We start from the raw sequence: 21533 nt of genomic DNA, 5'->3' as shown, positions 1-21533 counted from the left end.
AACTGCAGGAGTAAAGAAGATGAATGTAATAGTCTGTGAATACTACACAAATTCAGTTAAGGCTGGAGTCACACTTGCGAGAGACTCGCGCGAGTCTCACATCACGTCACCCGGCATGGCCACACACTCTCCTGATAGGAGCGGGTCAGCTGCATGTATTTCTATGCAGCTGAGATGCTCCTGTCCAGAGAGCTGCAGGCCATGTCGGGTGATGTGATGCAAGACTTGCAAGAGTCTCTCACAAGTGTGACTCCGGTCTAAGAGAGAGATAGAAGTGCAAGTAGCAGTGCCAGGGTGATTGAGCACACAATGATTTAGTTGAACTGGCAGCTGTCCAGCTACATTTCACATTTTTTTCTTCTTCATGCACTAGAAAGTAGCAAGCCAGTACAATATTTTTAAAAGAAAAAAAAATTGAAACTCAATGTCAGAGAAAGTATTTTTGTCACAAGGAAGTGACTGTACTGAGTTTTTAAATTTCATTTGCAATCCTTTCTGTCATGGGAAATAACTGTGTTTAAAAAAAAATACATAAAATGAACCAAAAACCAGACATTTAACTGTCTACCTCACAAAGTGGTGTGCGCGTCACAGATTTTTTTTTCCCGCACCTATTTTATTATTTGAATTTCACATATGTACATGTCACACAAATGCAACAACCTATTGACCTAGCTTTTTGGACATGTACTTACTGCACTTTTCTTGTTGCAGACTTTTTGGGGGAAAAAATTTCATTTCAATTTCCGGACATGTACCCACCTACCTAATATTTCTTGTTACATCCATTTTAGAAAAGTGGGGATGATTTCTTACACAAATAAGAAAAAATATCCAGACAAATAACTAATGGTGTTTATTTGCATACCTATTTTACTAGTCAAATTTGACATACAGCAACCAATACAGCAGGTTGTTGCAATGTGTTGGCTTTTTAGAAGTGTATCCATCTGGCATTCCTTGCTACATTCTTTTTGGTAAAAGAATAGGGGTTTATAGATTGACAGACGTTAATTATAGTGTTGAAAAAAATGTATGGGAAAAGAAAAAGTGTCAATGGTAATTGATGGGGTAATTTAAATTAAAAAAAAATGCAATACTATAGCTATGAATTTGGAAGGCAGTAGCAGCAGCATCACCACTGGCACCATCCGGACAGGCAGCAGTGCTACCAAATACAGCTCACAATTGGCCTTCTTTGCATCTGGCAAGTGTTTTAATAGAGAGGAAGCACAGACGTTATAGATTAAATGACATAGCATTTGTATTAGTTACGCAGGATGATATTCCTGTAGCAGCGACATCTTCAGTTTAAGTCAGTGTTCTGCACAGCCTTCCTCCTCCACCAATCTCAATTCACAATAGTGCAAAACTTCCAAATTCCCTTAAAAGATGTGTGTAAAACTAAAGTTTCCTAGGACTGTTTCCAACCCTTTCAAAATCATTAACACAAACACAGCCTTAATAATGTTGAAGTGAGTTCACCATGGAAAAAGATAGTAATACGGTGGTAACCAAAAACCCAATTAATAACACAGCAAACTGACAGACTTTTCATGTCTTTTAAAATTAATAAAACAGTACAAAAATTATCTCTCAGTCATTTGTGCTCTGGGAGACTGTTCTTTGTGGAACACTGACTCAAACTGACAGTGTCGCTGTCAGAGGTAACATCATTGTGCTATAGCTAAATAGTATAAAAATTCAAATAAAATAGGGGGTGATAAAAGCGCTTCTGAGTGTGACAGACAGCAAAAATATCTTCATAAGAATTTAATAAAGGAATTACAGCTACACATTTCAACGTTGGACAGATGATTTTTTTTCAGGCCAGCGATGTATGTTTGCAGTAGAACAGATAGCGTTTAAATGAACAAAAAGGAGGAAAAAGAGTTATACACTGACATCATGGGATGACGTGCTGTGCACATAAACAAATAAGATACAGATAAAAGTACCACCATAGTGACCACTAATACGACTTTAAACTGACCTGGGATATAAATGAATAGCTTCCCCTCAACTGGTCAAAATGCAGCAGCTGTCAGTTGTACACTACAGCTGTATACCATAGCTACATCAGTCACTTTCAGTGTTGGCACCAACAATTTCCCAATTAACCCCTTAGATGCTGCTGTCAATTGGGATTACGGAATCTAAATGGTTAACAGAGTGTTATGGTATCCCCTCTATAACCCTATCAGCATCCTGAGATCATGATCGTGTGGTCCTCATGTTTGCCATGGCAATTCACAGCCAAATAACGGCCTTAGAGTTTGCCAGCCATAGTGGCCTGTTCAGAAGTTACCAACATGTAGGTGGTAAAAATAACATTTTTCTTTCTGGTCAAACCTTCCTAAAAAGCACCTGAAGGGTTTATAAACCACCTGACAGCAGGTTTGAATATATTCAGGGGCGCCGTTATTAAATTGGTATGATTTTGGGAGGTTTTCTAATACATAGGTCCCCAAAGTCGCTTCAAACCTGAATAGGTCACTACAAGTACTACGTTTTGTAAATTTCCTTGAAAAAATGAAAAATTACTGCTACAATTTAAAATTTTCTAACATCCTAATAAAATAAAAGAATATTTTACATATGGTGCTGATGTAAAGCAGCCACGAGGTAATGTTATGTATTAACTATTTGTATGGTGTGCCTACCTGGAATAAAGGGAGAATCAGTCAAAGGTTTCAAATTGCTAGTATTTAAACATTTTAGACGCATTTCTGATATTTTTGTAAACAAATGCAAAACATATCAACCTAAAGTTACCATTATCATAAAATATAATGTTTCATGCAAAAACAATCTCAAAATCACTGAGATATGTTGAAACATTGCGGAGTTATGGACACATAAGTGACAAATGTCAGATTTGAAAATATTAGCCTGGTCTCTAAGGGATACATAATATATAATGCTAACACATGGCAATGTGCAATATAATAGGAATTTAATGAGGTAAACATCCAATGTTTTTTTGGGGGGAGGGGAGTTTGATCAATGCGTTTAGGCTATGTGCGCACGTGTGCATTTTTCATGTGTTTTGGCAGCGTTTTAAACGGCAGCATAAATGCATGCGTTGTGCATCCCCAGCAAAGTCTATGAGAACTAAGCAAATTCCATGCGCACGTTGCTTTTTTAAATGCAGCGTTTGGATGCCAATTATTTGACACAATTGATGCGTTTTCAAAAGTAGCATGTGACTTCTTTTATGCGTTTTGGTTGCATTTTCCACCCATTGAAATCAATGAAGTGTTTCAAAACGCAACCAAAATGTTTAGCTGTGCGCTTGCACTGCATTTTTGTTGCGTTCTTCATGCTTTTTTGACAAACAAAACGCAGGTCTTTCGGTCTCTCTCTCTCTCTCTGTCGGTCTTTCCCTCTCTCTTTCATACTCACCAATCAGCGGCGCAGCGCTGCACAGCTGTTACAAAGCTCTGGTGGCTTCTCTTGCTTTTGAAAATGCCGGCCGCTCATTATTCCATCTCGTATTCCCTGCTTCCCCCGCCCACCGGCGCCTATGATTGGTTGCATTCAGACGAGCCCCCACACTGAGTGACAGCTGTCTCACTGCAACCAATCACAGCTGCCGGTGGGCATGTCTATATCGTGCAGTAAAATAAATAAATAATTTTTAAAAAAAAGGCGTGCAGTTAACCCCAATTTTGATACGAGCCAAAGTAGAGCCACACGGCTGAGGGTTGGTATTCTCAGGATGGGGAGCCCCACATTATGGGGAGTCCCCCAGCCTAAAAATATCAGCCAGTAGCCACGCGGAATTGCCGCATCCATTAGATGCGACAGTCCTGGCACTCTACCTGGCTCATCCCGAATTGCCCTGGTGCGGTGGCAATCGGGGTAATAAGGAGTTAATTGCAGCCCATAGCTGTCACTAAGTCCTAGGTTAATCGTAACAGGCGTCTATGAGACACCCCACATGATTAATCTGTAAGATAAAGAAAATAAACACATACACCCAAAATATCCTTTATTTGGAATAAAAGACAAAAAAAACCCACCCTCCTTCACCACTTTATTAATCCCCAAACACCCCTCTAGGTCCGACGTAATTCACACGTGGTCCCACGACGCTTTCAGCTCTGCTACATCAGAAGCTGACAGCTAGCGGCCACAGAACACAACCGCTCTCTGTGAGCTCCAAGCAGCAACTGAAGTGAGTCGCGCTGTCAGCGGTGATGTCACTCAGGTTACCCGCGGCCACCACTGGATCCTCCAACTGTGACAGCAAGTCGCCTGAGTGACTGAAGTGAGCCACCCGATCAGCGGTGCCCTCAGGTGATTCGCAGTCTCGGGGGAGGACTCCAGCTGTCCGCGGGTAACCTGAGTGACGGCACCACTGAACGCGCAGCTCACTTCAGTCACTCAGGGGATTTGCGGTCACTGGTGAGTCCTTCACCGGTGACCGCAAATCAGGCCCCGGCACACAGACAGAGCCGCACGATGACAATGAAGTCAGGTGAAGTTCATCCGAGTTCATTCTGATCGCACGGCTCTGTCTCGCAGCCAGTCATGCTCGAAGGGGATGTAGGAAAGTAGCAGAGCCGAGTGGGAATGCACTGTCAAAAATGCATCCAAAATGCATTAAAAACACATTCAAAATGCATCCAAAATGCATGCGTTTTGAATGCACTTTTTTTGTCAAACGCAGTGTGTACAGTTGTCAAAACGCTGCAGTTTATTTGTCAAGCCAGAATGCATCATGCGCACATAGCCTTACATTGGCACTAGAAGTCCTAGCACGTCCGTGCCTATTAGTGTTTTCTCTTTAACATTTAAATTGTACATCATTATCCTTAAGGGCACAAACACATCAGCGGTATTCTGCCGCACTGCCGGATCCGGCATAAGGGGAGTACAGTACAATACAGTTCACAGACAGTGCGGCAAGCCCTGGTCACATGCTGTCACATGCTCCGGTCACATGACCGCATGTGCCCAGAGCTTGCCAGTGAACTTTAATGTACTGTACTGTCCTTGTGCCGGATCTGCGAGTGCGGCAGGAAAACGCCGATGTGAAACCAGCCTTAGTTATGTCATATACTGTGTTGTTTGGTCATATTTATTATATACTTTTCACGTTACCTCATTTACTTGCACTGACCTCTGACCTCATGATGTCACTGTGAGACTTTTCCCCCCTTTTTTGTCCATTAAGGGTCTGTGCACACATTGAGTATTTGGTTGCTGAAATTTCTGCACTATTTCTGCATCTCTTGGCAGGAAAAACACAGCAGCAAAAATGGGCTTTTTTGGGCGCATTTTTTAATGTGTTTTTGTTGCATTTTTGCTTTGGTTTTCCAAATTGAGGTCAATTGGTGAAAGAATCTGCAAAACGCTAAAAGAATTGACATGCTGTAGATTATTTTCTTCACCAAATCTGCAAGGAGAAAATACTCAATGTGTGAACTGCACTTCAGGATTCTCATTGACTTGTCTGGCATCAGAATTTACTTGCAGTTTTATTACAAATCAGCACTAAAAGACGCGATAAAAACGTATCGTGTGCACACAGCCTTAAGCTCTATCTGTTATACTGCTATCATACATGCCGGCCCAAGGAAGACGTCTGTCCGATGTTGAAATGTGTACTCCTTGTTCTTTTAATAAATGTTTATGAAGATGTCTGTCACACTCAACAATCCTTTTAACACCCCATTTTTTTAATTTAATTTTTATACTATTTATCTGATACATGGTGGTTCCTGCACTGGACTATCACGTGGGGCAGCTGCAGCTGATTCCTTCCATCTCTGCATTTGAAACAGGGTTGTGCCTGGTATCTGCACATCCCTCCAAGATGAACGTACTAGCATACGCCCTTTCTGTGAGGCCTTACCATCTCCACTTTATTAAAGGGAATCTGTCAGCAGGTTTTTGCTACTTCGTCTGAGAGCAGCATGTTGTAGGCAAAGACTGATTCTAACGATGTATCGCTTAGTTTACTGGGTGCAAGCGTTCTGATATAATGAAAGATTTTATTTTTTGTATTTAGCAGAGCTTAAAAAGCTAGGAAGCTTAAACTAACACTGCAGGTAAACAAAAACACAGTTTGAGATAAGAGACACAGGGCTGCAATCTGTATGTTAACTCTTACAGCATGCTGGCTTCAGATTACATGGCAAAAACCTGCTGACAGAATCCCTTTAAGGATTTCTGCACTATGAAGCACGCTGCCTTTTTATTTTCATTATATGATCATTGTGCTTTGACATAGACAAGCAACGTGTCAGATATTCCATAACGCCCTCTGCTTTGTCCCCACTAATACGCTTGGTAGAGGCAAAGGAGGTTACTTGTGTCCTGTTTTTGCTAGTGCTACTGCCCAGATGGCTGGATCCAGTGGTGGTAGTGATGAATGTCCAGCTGCTTGTAGTTCTGACATGCTTAGCTATGGCATTTTTTTTTAATTTTAGACTACTTGTACATTATTATTGACACTTTTTACTTTAACATACATTTTGTGTAACCTAATATTTAACTTTTTGACAATGTCTTCAGCACCAGTTATTATTTGCGCCAAAAAGTATTTAATAAGAAATGCTATCTTGATGTAGTGGTGGACTGCAGTATAGGTGTGGCATGGATGGTTGTCAAATTGATCTACCGTGTTTCCTTGAAAATAAGACAGGGTCTTATTCTATTTTTGTGCTCCGAAAGGCACTGTAGGGCTTATTTTCGGGGTAGGTCTTATTTTTGGGGAAACATGGCTTAAATTTTATTTCTTATGTACTACTAAGATTACCCGCAAAATAAAGGAGACACCCCCTCAACAGAATTGCTCTTACCAGACCCCAAACAATTAGGGGTACTTTGCACACTACGACATCGCAATCCGATGCTGCGATGCCGAGCGCGATTGTCCCCGCCCCCGTCGCAGCCGCGATATCATTGTGATAGCTGCCGTAGAGAACATTATCACTACGGCTGCTTCACATACACTCACCTGCCATGCGACGTCGCTCTGGCCGGCGACTCGCCTCCTTATTAAGGGGGCGGGTCGTGCGGCATCATAGTGACATCACACGACAGGCGGCCAATAGCAGCGGAGGGGCAGAGATGAGCAGGATGTAAACATCTTGCCCACCTCCTTCCTTCCGCATTGCAGCCGGGACGCAGGTAAGGAGATGTTCTTCGCTCCTGCGACTTCACACACAGCGATGTGTGCTGCCGCAGGAACGAGGAACAACATCGGACCGTCGCAGCAAGGTAATTATGGTTTTTGCCGACGCTACACCGATGATATGATTACGACGCTTTTGCGCTCGTTAATTGTATCATCTAGGCTTTACACACTACGATATCGCCTGCAATGCCGGATGTGCGTCACTTTCAATTTGACCCCACCGACATCGCACCTGCGATGTCGTAGTGTGCAAAGTACCCCTTAGAGTTGGCAAGTGAATGGGCTCTCACATACCAATCTGTCAGGTCCCCCTGCTTTCCACAGTGGTTTGCTTCCCTGCTGGTCAGACGCAGTATCCCTCTCACAGAGATAGTGAGAGCTGAGTGATATTGGGACCCGATGTGTGTGAGACCAAAACAACGAGGGACCTGACAGCGACTCAGATCTCTCTAGGAGAGCCAATCCACCATCGGCACTTGCCAGTTGTAATTGTTTAGAGTCTGGTGAGTACGATTTTTATTTTTTTAGGGCTCTCTGCTTTCTTTTGGGGTTGTCTTCTTCTTTAGGGATGTCAAAGGCTCCTGCTATATTCTTTAACCTTTTTAGCTGCCTGGACACTTCCTTACTGAAACGCAACTAGAGCTTATTCCTGCTAAGACTTATTTTTGAGGAAACACAGTAGTAAAAGAAGGGTACATAAACAGACATGAGAAGTTATAGAGCTACATTTTAATAACATTTATTTTCTATTTTTTTAACAAATTTGAACCCCATGTTGTGATAAGAAATGTTGCATAAGTACACATCAAAAAAGTCAGCACCAGCAACAGGGCGCAGGATTGGTCTGATGTGTACAGATCTTAAATTTGACTTAGTAGAACAGATGTGTAAAAAACATTTACAGTGGAACCTTGGATTACGAGTATAATTGGTTCTGGGAGTGAGCTCTTAAACCAAGTTACTCTATTATCAAAGGAAATTTTCCCATAGGAAATAACTGAAACACAGTCAATTTGTTCCACAACTCAAAAATATTTACTGTATTTATACAAACTTATTACAGAAATACAAAATAATGTCCTGTATTCATATAAAATTATTACAGTACACCAATACAAAACACTGTGCAGTAAAAAACATGTAAAACAAATTAAACTGCACATTAGCTTACAATAGAATTGTTGGTGTGCGAGAGATACAATACTAGTACTGGTTAGCCGAAAGAGAGTACAATACTGTATCCACAAATGCAAATTGATGGAAATGCCATATAGTAAATACTGTACTGTGCAATGGTATACTGTTTACAATATACAGTACATATGAACAGAAATTTACCTCCAGAGCGGGTCACAACGCGGTGAAAGAACCGCAAGTGTGCACGGTGGGAATTTGCTCTTATTGCAAAGCATTGCTCTTAAACCAAGCTACAAATTTGTAAAAAGTTTTGCTTCTCTTGCAAAACGCTCTCAAACCAAGTTACTCTTAATCCAAGGTTCCACGGTATTTGTAACATGCACACTTGAGAGGTAGGCAGTTGCAGTCAACGTCTAGATTTTGGGGATTATTTTTGTCAATTTGAATGATAATGACACCATCACCCCAAATAAAGAGTATAGATAAAGTAATACTAATCGCACTGCTACCGTTCTTTTCCAAAAATAAGACCTTCCCAATAATAAGCCCTAGCAGTGATTTTCAGCATTTTCGGAGCAAGGCTTAAATAGAAGCCCTACCCCAAAAATAAGCTCGATTCGCGGTTCAATAATGAAGTGTCCATTCAGCTAAAAAAAGATACTGCAGGACACTTCATTATAGACAGCGGACACCCCGCAATCATTCTCACCAGACGCCGAGCGGGAGGCCCTGCAGTGATCACACATAAACACATTAGATCACACACACAATCAGATCACACACACAGACAATCAGATCACACACACAAACATCGGATCACACACTCACCACATCCAGTGACACCGATTTCTTCTCACCGGAATCCTGAGAGGCTGTGCCGATGAACTGCAAGGACCTGCTGCAATCCTAGCTTACAGAACCTGTGGTCACTTGCTCCCATCATTCCCTGCGGCCGGAAGCATTTTTTAACACTGCATGTGATGAGTGAGTCTGTCTGTCTGTTTGTCCATATGTGATCTGCTGTGTGTGTGATCTGCTGTGTTTGAGTGTGTCGGCCAGAAGCAGGGTAGGATGGTGTGCAGCACCCACCGGAGAGCACAGGGAGGACCTGGGAGCCATACAGACGTCCACGTCTGCTAAGTATGAGTCTCCTGGGAAGTGGGGGGTCTGCTTTTTTGGGGGGTAAACTTACCCCCCAACCATGTTTCTCCAAGAATAAGACCTCCTCCAAAATAAGCCCTAGTGCTTTTTTTTTTAACACGGTATTTGCAGGAGACACTATATAGTTCTGTGCATCTGTATTATATCTTTTATTTAAAGTGATATAGTATATTTGATTTGAGTTGAAAGCTATCCTTAACATGTTATTTCTCTTCTCTCTTCATCTCTTCTCCCTTATTTCACCGCACTATATATTAGTTAGGCTTCATGTGAATGAAAAATAATGACTCATGTTGTTTGGCGCTCCTCTTGTGGTTGCCATATTGTTGCCTACTGGGATCATACTGGGATAGAATCTCTGTCTTTACTGCTTGAAACCTTATTCACAGTCAAGGTCCGTCTCCATCAGTTGTCTTATTAAAAAAGCTGTTACCTCTTTTAAGGCATAAAGGACAAAATAAAGAAAATAACATTTTAGATTTCTCAGGGTCAAGTATGCTTTTAAAGCACAAAGACCTTTTGTTCGGTTGCAAAATGCATAAAAGAACAGGAAAAATAAGGATTTTCCCAGTGCACATTGTGTCGCTATGATTACATTGTGGACAGACTTCACAGCTGAGCTATATACTATAAATGTATCAATTCATAAAATTAAGGAATTTTTTTTAATTATCAGTATAAATGATACAGAATAAAGCAAATATATATTTATGTATGCAGAGGATTTGGAAATTTATGTTCAAGTTATACAGAATGAGATAAAGTCCCCTGAATATTTCTGTAGAGTAACTAATAAATATGTGATTTGTTTATTAGTGATGTAAAGTCAACCATAATCCAGATTAAAAAAAATAACTATTCTAAGTATTGAATTGGGATTCACGTTAAAGAAACCACAGAAAGCATCACTGGTTGTTCATTAGGGAGTCTTTCAAAGCTTGTATTGAATAATATTATTCTATTGACACTGGCAAGCAGAGAGACGAATATATATATGGACCATGTTTGGCAATAGACCCTACCTACCACGCTCAGCGGGGCACATGTCCAGATCTCCACGCTCCTGACATATACTATGTTGAAGACAGGTTGGTGGTAGTTACTGTTACATATTTCTCGGACCTTCAGACCCAATGAAGGAAAATGGTTGCTGGTCCCATGATCCGGTCTATATATTTCAAAGTAATTCCCCCAAAAAAACAGATGAATGAAAATATTTGACAAAATGCTGCAATAGAACAATATAGAATCTATCGGAGTATCTGTCAAAAGTGTTTTCTACTGCATCTGACAGCAGCATAACGTAGAGATAGAGACCCTGATGCCAATAATGTATCACTTACTGGGCTGTTAGCTGCAGTTTTGATAAAATTCCTGTTTTCCTCTGCTGCAGATCTAGCTGTTCTCTGGATGCTGAGCTCTGTATAACCCCACCCACACCATTGATTGACAGCTTTCTGTGTACACTGTGCATAACCAGAAAGTGCCAATCAGTGGTGGGGGTGGGGTTATACCGAGCTCATGATTATGGAGGAGTATATGGCAGCATGTTTACTTTTCCTCTAGTGATTATCTGTTTATAAAACTGATTTTAGCAAAACTACACTAAGCAGCCCAGTAAGTGACACATCGCTCGAATCAGGGTCTCTGTCTCTACATTATGCTGCTCTCAGATTAGGTGGCAAAAACCTGGTGACTGATTCCGTATAAACTGATAGGAACATAATAAAATTAACACACATGTTATGCAAACCTGTGGCACTAGTCTACACCCTGCTATAGTCCATCCCTGGTGACATTAAATGCTTATGGCCAGTATGAGAAAATCCACTGGCCAATATCAATATGGATTAGATTGTTTATGGCTGCACCAGTACAATGATCAGTAGACTACCACTTGTTTCACATGATTGAATCATTAACTCGCTACAGTTTTATGTGTAAGGGTCGGCCACTGCTTTTTAATCTGGACCAGTACTAGTTAAGTAAACCACAGTATGTGTGTGTGTGTGTGTGTGTGTGTGTATATATACATATACACGGTATATATATATATATATATATATATATATATATATATACATATATAAAGTACAGACTAAAAGTTTGGACACACCTTCTCATTCAAAGAGTTTTCTTTATTTTCAAGACTCTGAAAATTGTAGATTCACATTGAAGGCATCAAAACTATGAATAACACAAAAAAGTGTGAAACAACTGAAAATATGTCTTATATTCTAGGTTCTTCAAAGTAGCCACCTTTTTCTTTGATTACTGCTTTGCACACTCTTGCCATTCTCTTGATGAGCTTCAAGAGGTAGTCACCAGAAATGGTTTTCACTTCACATGTGTGCCCTGTCAGGTTTAATAAGTGAATAAGTGGAATTTCTTTCCTTATAAATGGGGTTGGGACCATCAGTTGTGTTGTGCAGACGTCTGGTGGATACACAGCTGATAGTCCTGCTGAATAGACTGTTAGAATTTGTATTATGGCAAGAAAAAAGCAGCTAAGTAAAGAAAAAGGAGTGGCCATCATTATTTTCAGAAATGAAGGTCAGTCAGTCCGAAAAATTGGGAAAACTTTGAAAGTGTCCCCAAGTGCAGTGGCAAAAACCATCAAACGCTACAAAGAAACTGGCTCACATGAGCACCGCCCCAGGAAAGGAAGACCAAGAGTCACCTCTGCTGTGGAGGATAAGTTTATCCGAGTCACCAGCCTCAGAAATCGCAGGTTAACATCAGCTCAGTCTAGAGACCAGGTCAATGCCACACAGAGTTCTAGCAGCAGACACATCTGTAGAACAACTGTTAAGAGGAGACTTTGTGCAGCAGGCCATGGTAAAATAGCTGCTAGGAAACCACTGCTAAGGACAGGCAACAAGCAGAAGAGACTTGTTTGGGCTATATAACACAAGGAATGGACATTAGACCAGTGTAAATCTGTGCTTTGGTCTGATGAGTCCAAATTTGAGATCTTTGGATCCAACCACCGTGTCTTTGTGCGACGCAGAAAAGGTGAACGGATGGACTCTACATGCCTGGTTCCCACCGTGAAGCATGGAGGAGGAGGTGTGATAGTGTGGGGGTGCTTTGCTGGTGACACTGTTGGGGATTTATTCAAAATTGAAGACATACTGAACCAGCATGGCTACCACAGAATCTTCCAGCGGCGTGCTATTCCATCTGGTTTGCGTTTAGTTGGACCATCATTTATTTTTCAACAGGACAATGACCCCAAACACACCTCCAGGCTGTGTAAGGGCAATTTGACTAAGAAGGAGAGTGATGGGGTGCTACGCCAGAGTGTGTATGTATGTATATATATATATATATATATATACAAGACTGTGCAATGTTACTTGATAAACTGCTTTAATTTCATTGCATTGAGTGCACAGCTTTACCGTAATGGCTGGTGCTTTCTGGAAAAAAAAATCCAAAGAAGTTCATGTGAGCTACCTTGATTAACAAAAACAACCTCTAATCTTCTGGGGGTCGAAAATCCCATTTGACTGGGTTTAATAGGTCACCTCCACATTTAGCTTTAAGTAATACTGGAAGGATTGGATTCTAACCTTTTTACTCCAGCCCCAGGCAGGGCAATGACTCACTGTCTACCAGAAGACAGATGCTGCCTTATAAATGGTGGATGAGAATGAAAAGAATTTATCAGATCCCAAGTATAGATGATGACTACCCAAAAGCTTAGAAGAAATAAGAAATAATTCCTTTTACGGAGTCTGAGATACAGCTTTCAGTTTATAAGCATTCTTTTGCAATTACCATTTTAGTTGTATGATGACAAATCAGCTACATTTGGACTCAGAAAGGTTTTTTTATATTAAGGTTGACTTTAACATGGCAAGGCATTTATTCTTCCGATACGAGGGAGAACCATTAACTTCAATATGTGGGAGATATATAGTTTGCATCAAATGTCAGTCATTGTGTATTTTAGAGGTCACAAGCTAAATGCAGTTCACTACAACGGGCTTGTCTATTTAACTCTTTCAGCTATGTTACGTCCTGAATATTTTTTATTGCAGTTACCACTTCGAATTATCTGTCATTAAAATATAGAGAAATGCAAGAGAAAGATAAATGCAAGAGAAGGAATCAGTCTTGAATATTTGGAAAATTCTGAAACCAAAGAAGGAACGCTGAGCAAAGTAGCTATAAAACTAAATGTATTGGCGTTAAAAAACAAGTACAAGCACTTGCTATGTTTAACTACTTCTGGACCGCCGATAGACTGTAAATGGGCGGACCACATTTTTCCATGCATTGATGTTTTAAAACAGCACTGCAAAGTAGAGCAGGTGCATGAGATTGTGCAGCTGCAGGATTGAGTGTCGTCTGTCAGACACAGCCCAACTCCACATAGAGAGGGCAGAGACGGTTTGTTGCTGCTTCTGCTTTCCTGATATACACAGCACTGAGGAATCGCTGTGTATACAAATTTCAGAACGGCTGAGAAGATGTACTAGTGTGAAGAATGAAGCATTGAGTCTCACAAATTTGTCACTTAAGTCCCTAAAAATTGGTCTTCAAGTTTAAAAAGTGGCTAGGAGTATTACAATTAGGTGGTCTTGTTTACAACTAAGAAATTAGCTGGCATGTTCTATTCTACTATTTAATATTTGGATTCACCAAGGAAAAAATCTCTGATGAGGAAAATTGGACAGTTTAATAATGAAAGGCGTAATTAATGTCTTATAGTAATACCCTCCAATTAATATGGTATATGTAGAGTTTATTGAGTGAGGGTTCTCACAGCAGGATAAAGCAGTGGTGAACTGCCCAGGCCAAAAACTAATGCACTAACAGGGTGCAGCCAGACCCCAAATAGATGGAGGTATCACAGGTGCAAGAGGAGAAAATCACTCACACAACTCCAAAACATGGAGGGGTTGATTGCTGGATGATAAAATTGCACACTAATGGCTTGCATAGGGCACCGTTCACACATGCAGGCGCCTAGTAACCCTGTCAGTAACCTATTACACGCCCATACTATTCGACCAGGCGGGCTGCCCGGTACTTATGTGCACCATATAGGGACGGAGTCTCCAATATGCAAGTCCAAACATAAAGGGGCCTTGCTGCACCTGCATAAAATGTTATGTGCAGAAAAATATATATACAAAATATCTGAGGTATTAGTCGATATTATGGCCAAAATAACGGTAGCCTACAAACCACGTCACGGTTCCTCATACTTGTAGGTCCCTACACTAATCTATACATATAGAAAAACAACAAAAAGAGGACTAAATATCCTCCACAACTTAAGGTACTCACAGCAGGATAAAGCAGTGGTAGTCTGGCTGCAGCCTGGTAGTGCATTAGTTTTTTGGCCTGGGCAGTTCACCCCTTCTTTATCCTGCTGTGAGTATCTTAAATTGTGGAGGATATTTAGTCCTCTTTTTGTTGTTTTTTTGAGTGAGGGACCTTCTAAATTCTATGGCAATGAAGGAAACCTGAATAATTTGACATAAGTTCAATGCCTGGAAATGAGAAGATATTGGTGTGGAATTGGCTAAGTAATCCAAAGTTACTTTAAGTTCGATGTTTCTCACTTTTCTTTAGCATGTCTGCAGAAGTCAGTGCAAATGTGTGAAACTAGCGAGAGGCCTGTGAGAATTAGCATTAGTTTTTTTAAAAAAAAGTGGGGGTTTTTGTGTGTGTGTGTTATTTGGAACTGAAAGGTGATACCTGGAAAACCTTGGTTTAGTTTAAAAAAAAAATAAATAATTACCGGAAAAGGATTAAAGAACCAGTGGGATTTCAGGAAATGCTGACAATTAAAATTGTTCTTATTGAGGGATCTTAGACTATACTGTATTAAGAACAGATCAACTTTCACTGCCTAATTGTGTATTCCCAATGTTAAGAGAAAAAAATGGCCTCGTTAGAGGAATGATGATGTACGTACTGCCTATTAATACTTATTTACATATAAATGGCTAATTTTATATATGGGTGTCTAGCACATTGGAGTCTTATTAACAGTAGAGAAAAAAAATCACCATTATATTACCCTTTTTTTGGAGGGGGGGGAGAAGTACTGAGAGGGTAGATATGCAGACCACCAAAACTCCAGATCTCCAATAATGACCACTGGTCTTACCATACACATCTCTCAGGCGGGAGGTCATGATACATAGTGAATGCGGTGGAAAAAAGAAGCTACTAACTATACAAAGGTGACCCTTCATAAGGCTCCCTCTACTATAATTATCTTCCCAGTATTTCCTTGGTCCCCAGAGAATGAATTGAAAAATATTCACTGATTCATGCTCAGAATTTATTGATCGTGTACCAGACATAGCATTGACTGCATTAAGGTTAATGTTCTCTTGGTAGCTCTCTTTACAACACCAGGACAGTATCTATTTTTTATGGCGCGTGAACCTTTCTAAAACATTTATTTTACTGTTTATGACACTGATATTTTTTAAGCAATTTCATCTAGATATGTACACCAATATCTTTACATTATTTATGCAAAATACTGTGGGAAATCAGTTTTCAGTTACATCCCTAAAATATGAATATATCTTTGTGTTCTGTTTCTTAGGGGAAAAGCCATATAAGTGCTCCTGGGAAGGCTGCGATTGGCGTTTTGCCCGGAGTGATGAACTTACACGGCACTACAGGAAACACACAGGGGCAAAGCCATTTAAATGCAACCACTGTGACAGGTAAGGCACAACATGGCTGGGACACACTGACAATGTCATCCGGAGCATTCAGTGCGAAATGTCCAACTGCATTGATTGTAAGCGATGTAATATGAGATGACTGTTCTAATTTGCCAGGGATAGTGTAGACGGGCACATCTTACCTCTTTGCGTTTTCTAGACCCATCTGAAGCAGAGTTTTAAAAATTGTTAACTTTAGATGGAGCTATTGTCATTGATATCTTTGTAGGAGATTGTCAGCAGGTAAGACAACTTGAAACTGCTGACAGTACTAGACAGGTAAGGAGTGAAGCAGTTTAAACATCCCTAGGTTGATGGTCATGTCACATGCTCAACCAAGTAATACAGGTTTTAATGTTTCTTGTGCTACAATTGCAATTATTTTGCGGGCTGTACCTCTTTGTGTATTGAATTCTTTCTAATCCCTCCCTCTGGCTCCTGAGTGACAGTTTTAACCCAAAAAATTCATGGACATGCAAATACCATAAAACCCTCTCTAAAACTTAACATTTAATCTTATATATTCTAAAAGGTACATTACCACATTGTGTGATTAAGGTGAATATGTGCACAGAAGAGAGAGGGAAAATATATCCCTACAATGTCCACTCCCTCGTGTGCTCTACCTAGCCGTGGAGGTTGGCACCCTAAAGATACGTATTGGTGCCCCCACTCCTCGACGACTGTCCCTGCTATGACCCTATGAGCCCCTAGCCAAAAGATAAAGTGCAGTGCATATATATATAAAGTGCAGTGCAAAACCAGTGATACTGTGCCAAAATGGAGCTCACAATCAACCTCAAAAGATAAGAGGCCGCAATCCTTTCTCAATGAGAATCTCAATTATAGCAGGGACATAAAAACTTAGCTTAATGTTGCCTCATTGCCTCAACGCGTTTCCCCATTTCATGGTTCATCAGGAGGCCGATATCCATATGTTGTGGTACGATAAACCTGTGGCAGCAAGTGTGCTGCCAGATTCATATGATGCTAAGGGGGCCACCAGGTGATTAATTTACCTTATAACCCCTCAGGTGTCCTCCAATTCCAGGTTCCAGCCAATAAGCATTATAAATTACCTTTTTTGCTGTCACAATCTGACCCGTTGCTGCTCCTCCACATCTCCTACGATGGTGCCCGCGTTCACTTCCACGTTCCACAGAGGAACGCACGCGTGTCCCGCCCCCATACCCGTGGGGCCGCGTCAATGCGCACGCTCCATGGGGCGGGTCCCAGAACGCAAACAGGCACAGCATCACCGACTCCTCCCCTAGATTAGGTGGATCCTACAGCGGTGCCCGCGTTCACTTCCGCGTTCCACGGTGGAACGCATGTGCGTCCCGCCCCCATACACGTGGGGTCGCGTCAATGCGCGCGCTCCAAGGGGCAGATCCCAGAATATGTTTTCTTATGCCCTGATTTCAAAAACTCTTCTATTTTTAACCATCATTTATGGATTTTGCACAAAACAAGCATAAAACTACGTACAAGCGAGATGAGCAAGAAAAATCTTCATTGTAGCCAACCATGTAGACAATATTATATATAAAAATTTATTGAACATTCATTGTGCAATTTTTTGGAAATTAATGATTGCGCCTGTGAGGACATAGGGATATATTCCGATCTATTAAGCCATATTCCTATGGCCGCCATCTTGTCAAGGTACTAAATAGGATAACTGAAGTGAGCACTAATATATATTATGAGTGCAAGCCAAAAAAATACATAGTACATAAGGATAAGGCTGCACATCAAAGTTAGATAATAGTATAGTGCTATAAGCATACCGAAAAACATTGAAGTATACAATGAAAAATGCCACTTGCTAACTTAAAAGTGTGAATAATGAAATGCATACCTGCCATGAATATTAGGAAAAAGGAGATATTTAGCAATCGCATTGATCAATGTAACTGAGCCCCAAAACATCGTCAAGGTATATCTCTATATTGGGGTCCCTAGCTCTTTGACCCTAGCTGTGTGTCATCTCATTGCAATTAAAAACTGCTATGTGTGGAGAGGGGTAACCAAGGATTTTCTTATATAGGAGATGGAAAAAACATGGCTGAAAGTTAGCAAGTGGCATTTTTCATTGTATACTTCAATGTTTTTCAGTATGCTTATAGCATTATACTATTATCTAACTTTGATGTGCAGCCTTATCCTTATGTACTATGTATTTTTTTGGCTTGCACTCATAATATATATTAGTGCTCACTTCAGTTATCCTATTTAGTATTATGAAGTTTTTTTCTGAATGTGAACACAGCTCTGCCCCTGTCGGCCATGTTTTTTCCATCTCCTATATAAGAAAGTCCTTGGCTACCCCTCTCCACACACAGCAGTTTTTAATTGCAATGAGATGACACACAGTTAGGGTCATAGAGCTAGGGACCCCAATATAGAGATATACCTTGATGAGATTTTGGGGCTCAGTTACATTGATCAATGCGATTGCTAAATATCTCCCTTTTTCCTAATATTCATGGCAGGTATGCATTTCATTATTCACACTTTTAAGTTAGGAGATATGGAAAAAACATGGCCGAAAGTTAGCAAGTGGCATTTTTCATTGTATACTTCAATGTTTTTCGGTATGCTTATAGCATTATACTATTATCTAACTTTGATGTGCAGCCTTATCCTTATGTATCTTGTCAAGGTACGACCATATCTCGTTGTGTGTGACTGGGCCTTAAGGCCTAAGGAGGCTTCAATCAGTATGCTAATTAACTTGAGGAAATTGTCTGTTAGCCAGTGGTGTGACGAAAGGCGAACTCCTATGAAATGGAAATTAGATGAGCTGGTTAGGCCTTGAGAACAATAAAGGGAAAGGAAGACCCCCCTCTGTGACGCTGCAGAAGAAGTGGCAACCTAATTAGAGGCATCCTGTACACCTTAGACAGAGGGGCACCAGGAATAAATGTTTAATATCTCATGAGCCGTGCTTCCTATAAACATGTGAAGCAGAAATCTCGCATCCAGGCATTCTGATGATTCTAGCACATATTTTATATAGGTGTGGGACCTCTGTAGGTATCTCAAACTTGATATTGGTCAGTGGGGTACCAGCAGACTAATCATGTTTCCTATCATTGTGAAGATAAAATCATAACTGTAAATATGAAAGCATTGTCGTCCGCCTACGACATTCCCAGGCAAAGTTATGGCCAATAATCACTTTGGGATATTATTTTAGACTCAAGACAGGGGTGGGGCAATACACCCCTGCAAGGTCACCAAAAGGGGGGGGGGGACATAGATTGTAGCCAGTTTGATAAAGACAGTGGGAACATTCTTGGTTTGTCTTTGCTCGGGGGCCATGCATACTATACACATGTGAGGAAGTCCATGAAACCCTGGTCGAACGGCGCCCCCCTGTGGCCAGACGCATAAGGTAACTGCTTGATCTGACTCTGTTGTAACCCCATCTTGTCTGTAAATGTACTCTGACCTATATATATATCTTCTGTAAATTCCATATTGTATCTATTGTAGTTTCTAGTGCGCCATTAGGGCAATTAAAATATATAATTTAATCTTGGGCTGTTCTGTTATCTCGATCCTGAATTCCACATCTGTGTGCTCGATGAAATAGTTATCGTAATCGATTGGTGGCAGCGAGTTTATGCCAAGGATCATTGTGGGGCAACCAGTGAGATCTGGGGAGGCTTAGATATATTATAACCCCAATAGAAGTCACGGATGTCCGCCACATGCAGCTAGCCATCAATAGATCCGTTCCAGGGGTGGGTGGCCAAGGATTTTCATTTTTTTTTTTTTGAGGTGCACACTACAACCTATCATGCTGTTGTTACCCCCATTGTAAGCCGTTCAAACACTACAAGTGGCTCACACTGGGCTGAGGACCGAGCGTACACAATCACAGCGATAATCTCATGAGTGGTGTTCGTACATAAAGCACACAAACTCTGAATCCGTACTCTATTTTTTATGTAAAGTCTGTGTTTGGTACAAACACCGAAACTCGGGTTAGCTCATTACTATTCATGACTTCTTTAACAAAATCCCAAGTCCTTTCCTTAACAGCTTTCATTTTTGTTTCAAACATGTCCTTCATGAGTTTCCAAATATCCCGACCCACAAAAATAAATTCCTTCAGTTTTGCTTAAGACAGTCCCTGAAACTTGGTACATAGGTACTTAAAAGTCTCTCCATCTTTCAGTATAGCCTTCACAAACTGCTTCATCAGGCCAACCTTAATGTGGAGTGGTGGCAGGAGAACTTTAGTGGGATTAATTAAATTTTCCACAACTATGTTCTTGAGTAGAGATTGTAAAGATGTTCTCATTGTCCAACTTTTTTGGCTACAGTGGAGTCCTATCCCAGATGTCACACAAAAAACATGGGTACTTAATGTATTTTTTTCATATCCTTTATAAAGGAACAATTTTGTTTGCAGTTTTAATTAAGGCTTTTGGAATCAAGGTCAAGAGTGGACTCAAAAGGAATTGGAAATATAAAGAAAGGACTTAAAGGGGTTTTCTCGACAACAATCTTCAGGAGTGCACAGGTCCCCTGCCTCACAGCCTCCTGCTCGCTGGGGAAACAAGGTTCTCCTGATTATTTAACAGTTTAGAGCAGTGGCATAGTTGCACCGCTCACTCAGAGTATGCGCTCTCCGATGTTGCATGAAGAGGCAGCTTTGCCTATGTAACACTGGAAAAGGTCCATCAACCAGCTAGCTTCAGAGCAGCTCTTACTTTTGTTGAAAGAGCTTGTAAGTGCTGTGCTCCTTGCCTAGGTGACTGGTCATCACTATTAAATTTCATTGGTAGTCAGTAACCTAAGCAACGAGCAGTAAACAAAATTAAAAAGTCCCTCCATTGTTAGGATTTTTAATAACAAGTAAGTTGCGTAGTTATTTGTTCCTACAAGCAAATAATATTAAAGGGCTATTGTCGCCCCTGTATGGATTTTTTAATATGATCTAATAAATTTTTGCACATTTTAAGAATATTCTCTTGGACTGGATTGCTGGATACCTCCTTTGGATTTACTCCAATTAGAAATGTAGTATAGTTCCTCTGATTCACTATGTCGCATACCTCAAGTTCAGGGCATTGCAGGACCTTAAAGGGAACCTGTCAGGTGCAATTTGCACCCAGAAACATGAGCAGTTCTGGGTGCATATTGCTAATCCCTGCCTAACTGTCCCTGTATACACTAACATAGATAAAGGGATCTTTAGAAGAAGTATTTCTAAAGATCTTTTATCTTATGCTAATGAGCACAGGGACTAGTTTCAAGGGTGTTATATCCCCTGACTAGTCTGCCCTCTTAGCATGCTATCACGCCCACAGGGGTGTACTAACATGCTATTCAATGCAGATCAGCGGCGGTACCGCTGATCTGCA

General features: G+C 40.7%; 1 protein-coding gene across 1 annotated transcript in view; it reads left to right on the top strand.

Moving 5' to 3' along the window:
* Positions 1 to 21533, top strand: part of KLF7 (KLF transcription factor 7) — a 242007-nt gene that overhangs the window by 196598 nt on the left and 23876 nt on the right. Inside the window, exon 3 of the mRNA XM_075317720.1 lies at positions 16029 to 16152. Coding sequence (XP_075173835.1) covers positions 16029 to 16152 — 124 coding nt within the window. The remainder of the gene's footprint in view (positions 1 to 16028; positions 16153 to 21533) is intronic.

Source organism: Anomaloglossus baeobatrachus, chromosome 7 (assembly GCF_048569485.1).
Source record: "Anomaloglossus baeobatrachus isolate aAnoBae1 chromosome 7, aAnoBae1.hap1, whole genome shotgun sequence".
In the NCBI taxonomy this organism is placed as follows: domain Eukaryota; kingdom Metazoa; phylum Chordata; class Amphibia; order Anura; family Aromobatidae; genus Anomaloglossus; species Anomaloglossus baeobatrachus.
Note: the sequence above shows the minus strand (reverse complement) of the source record. Positions and strands in the feature narration are given on the sequence as shown.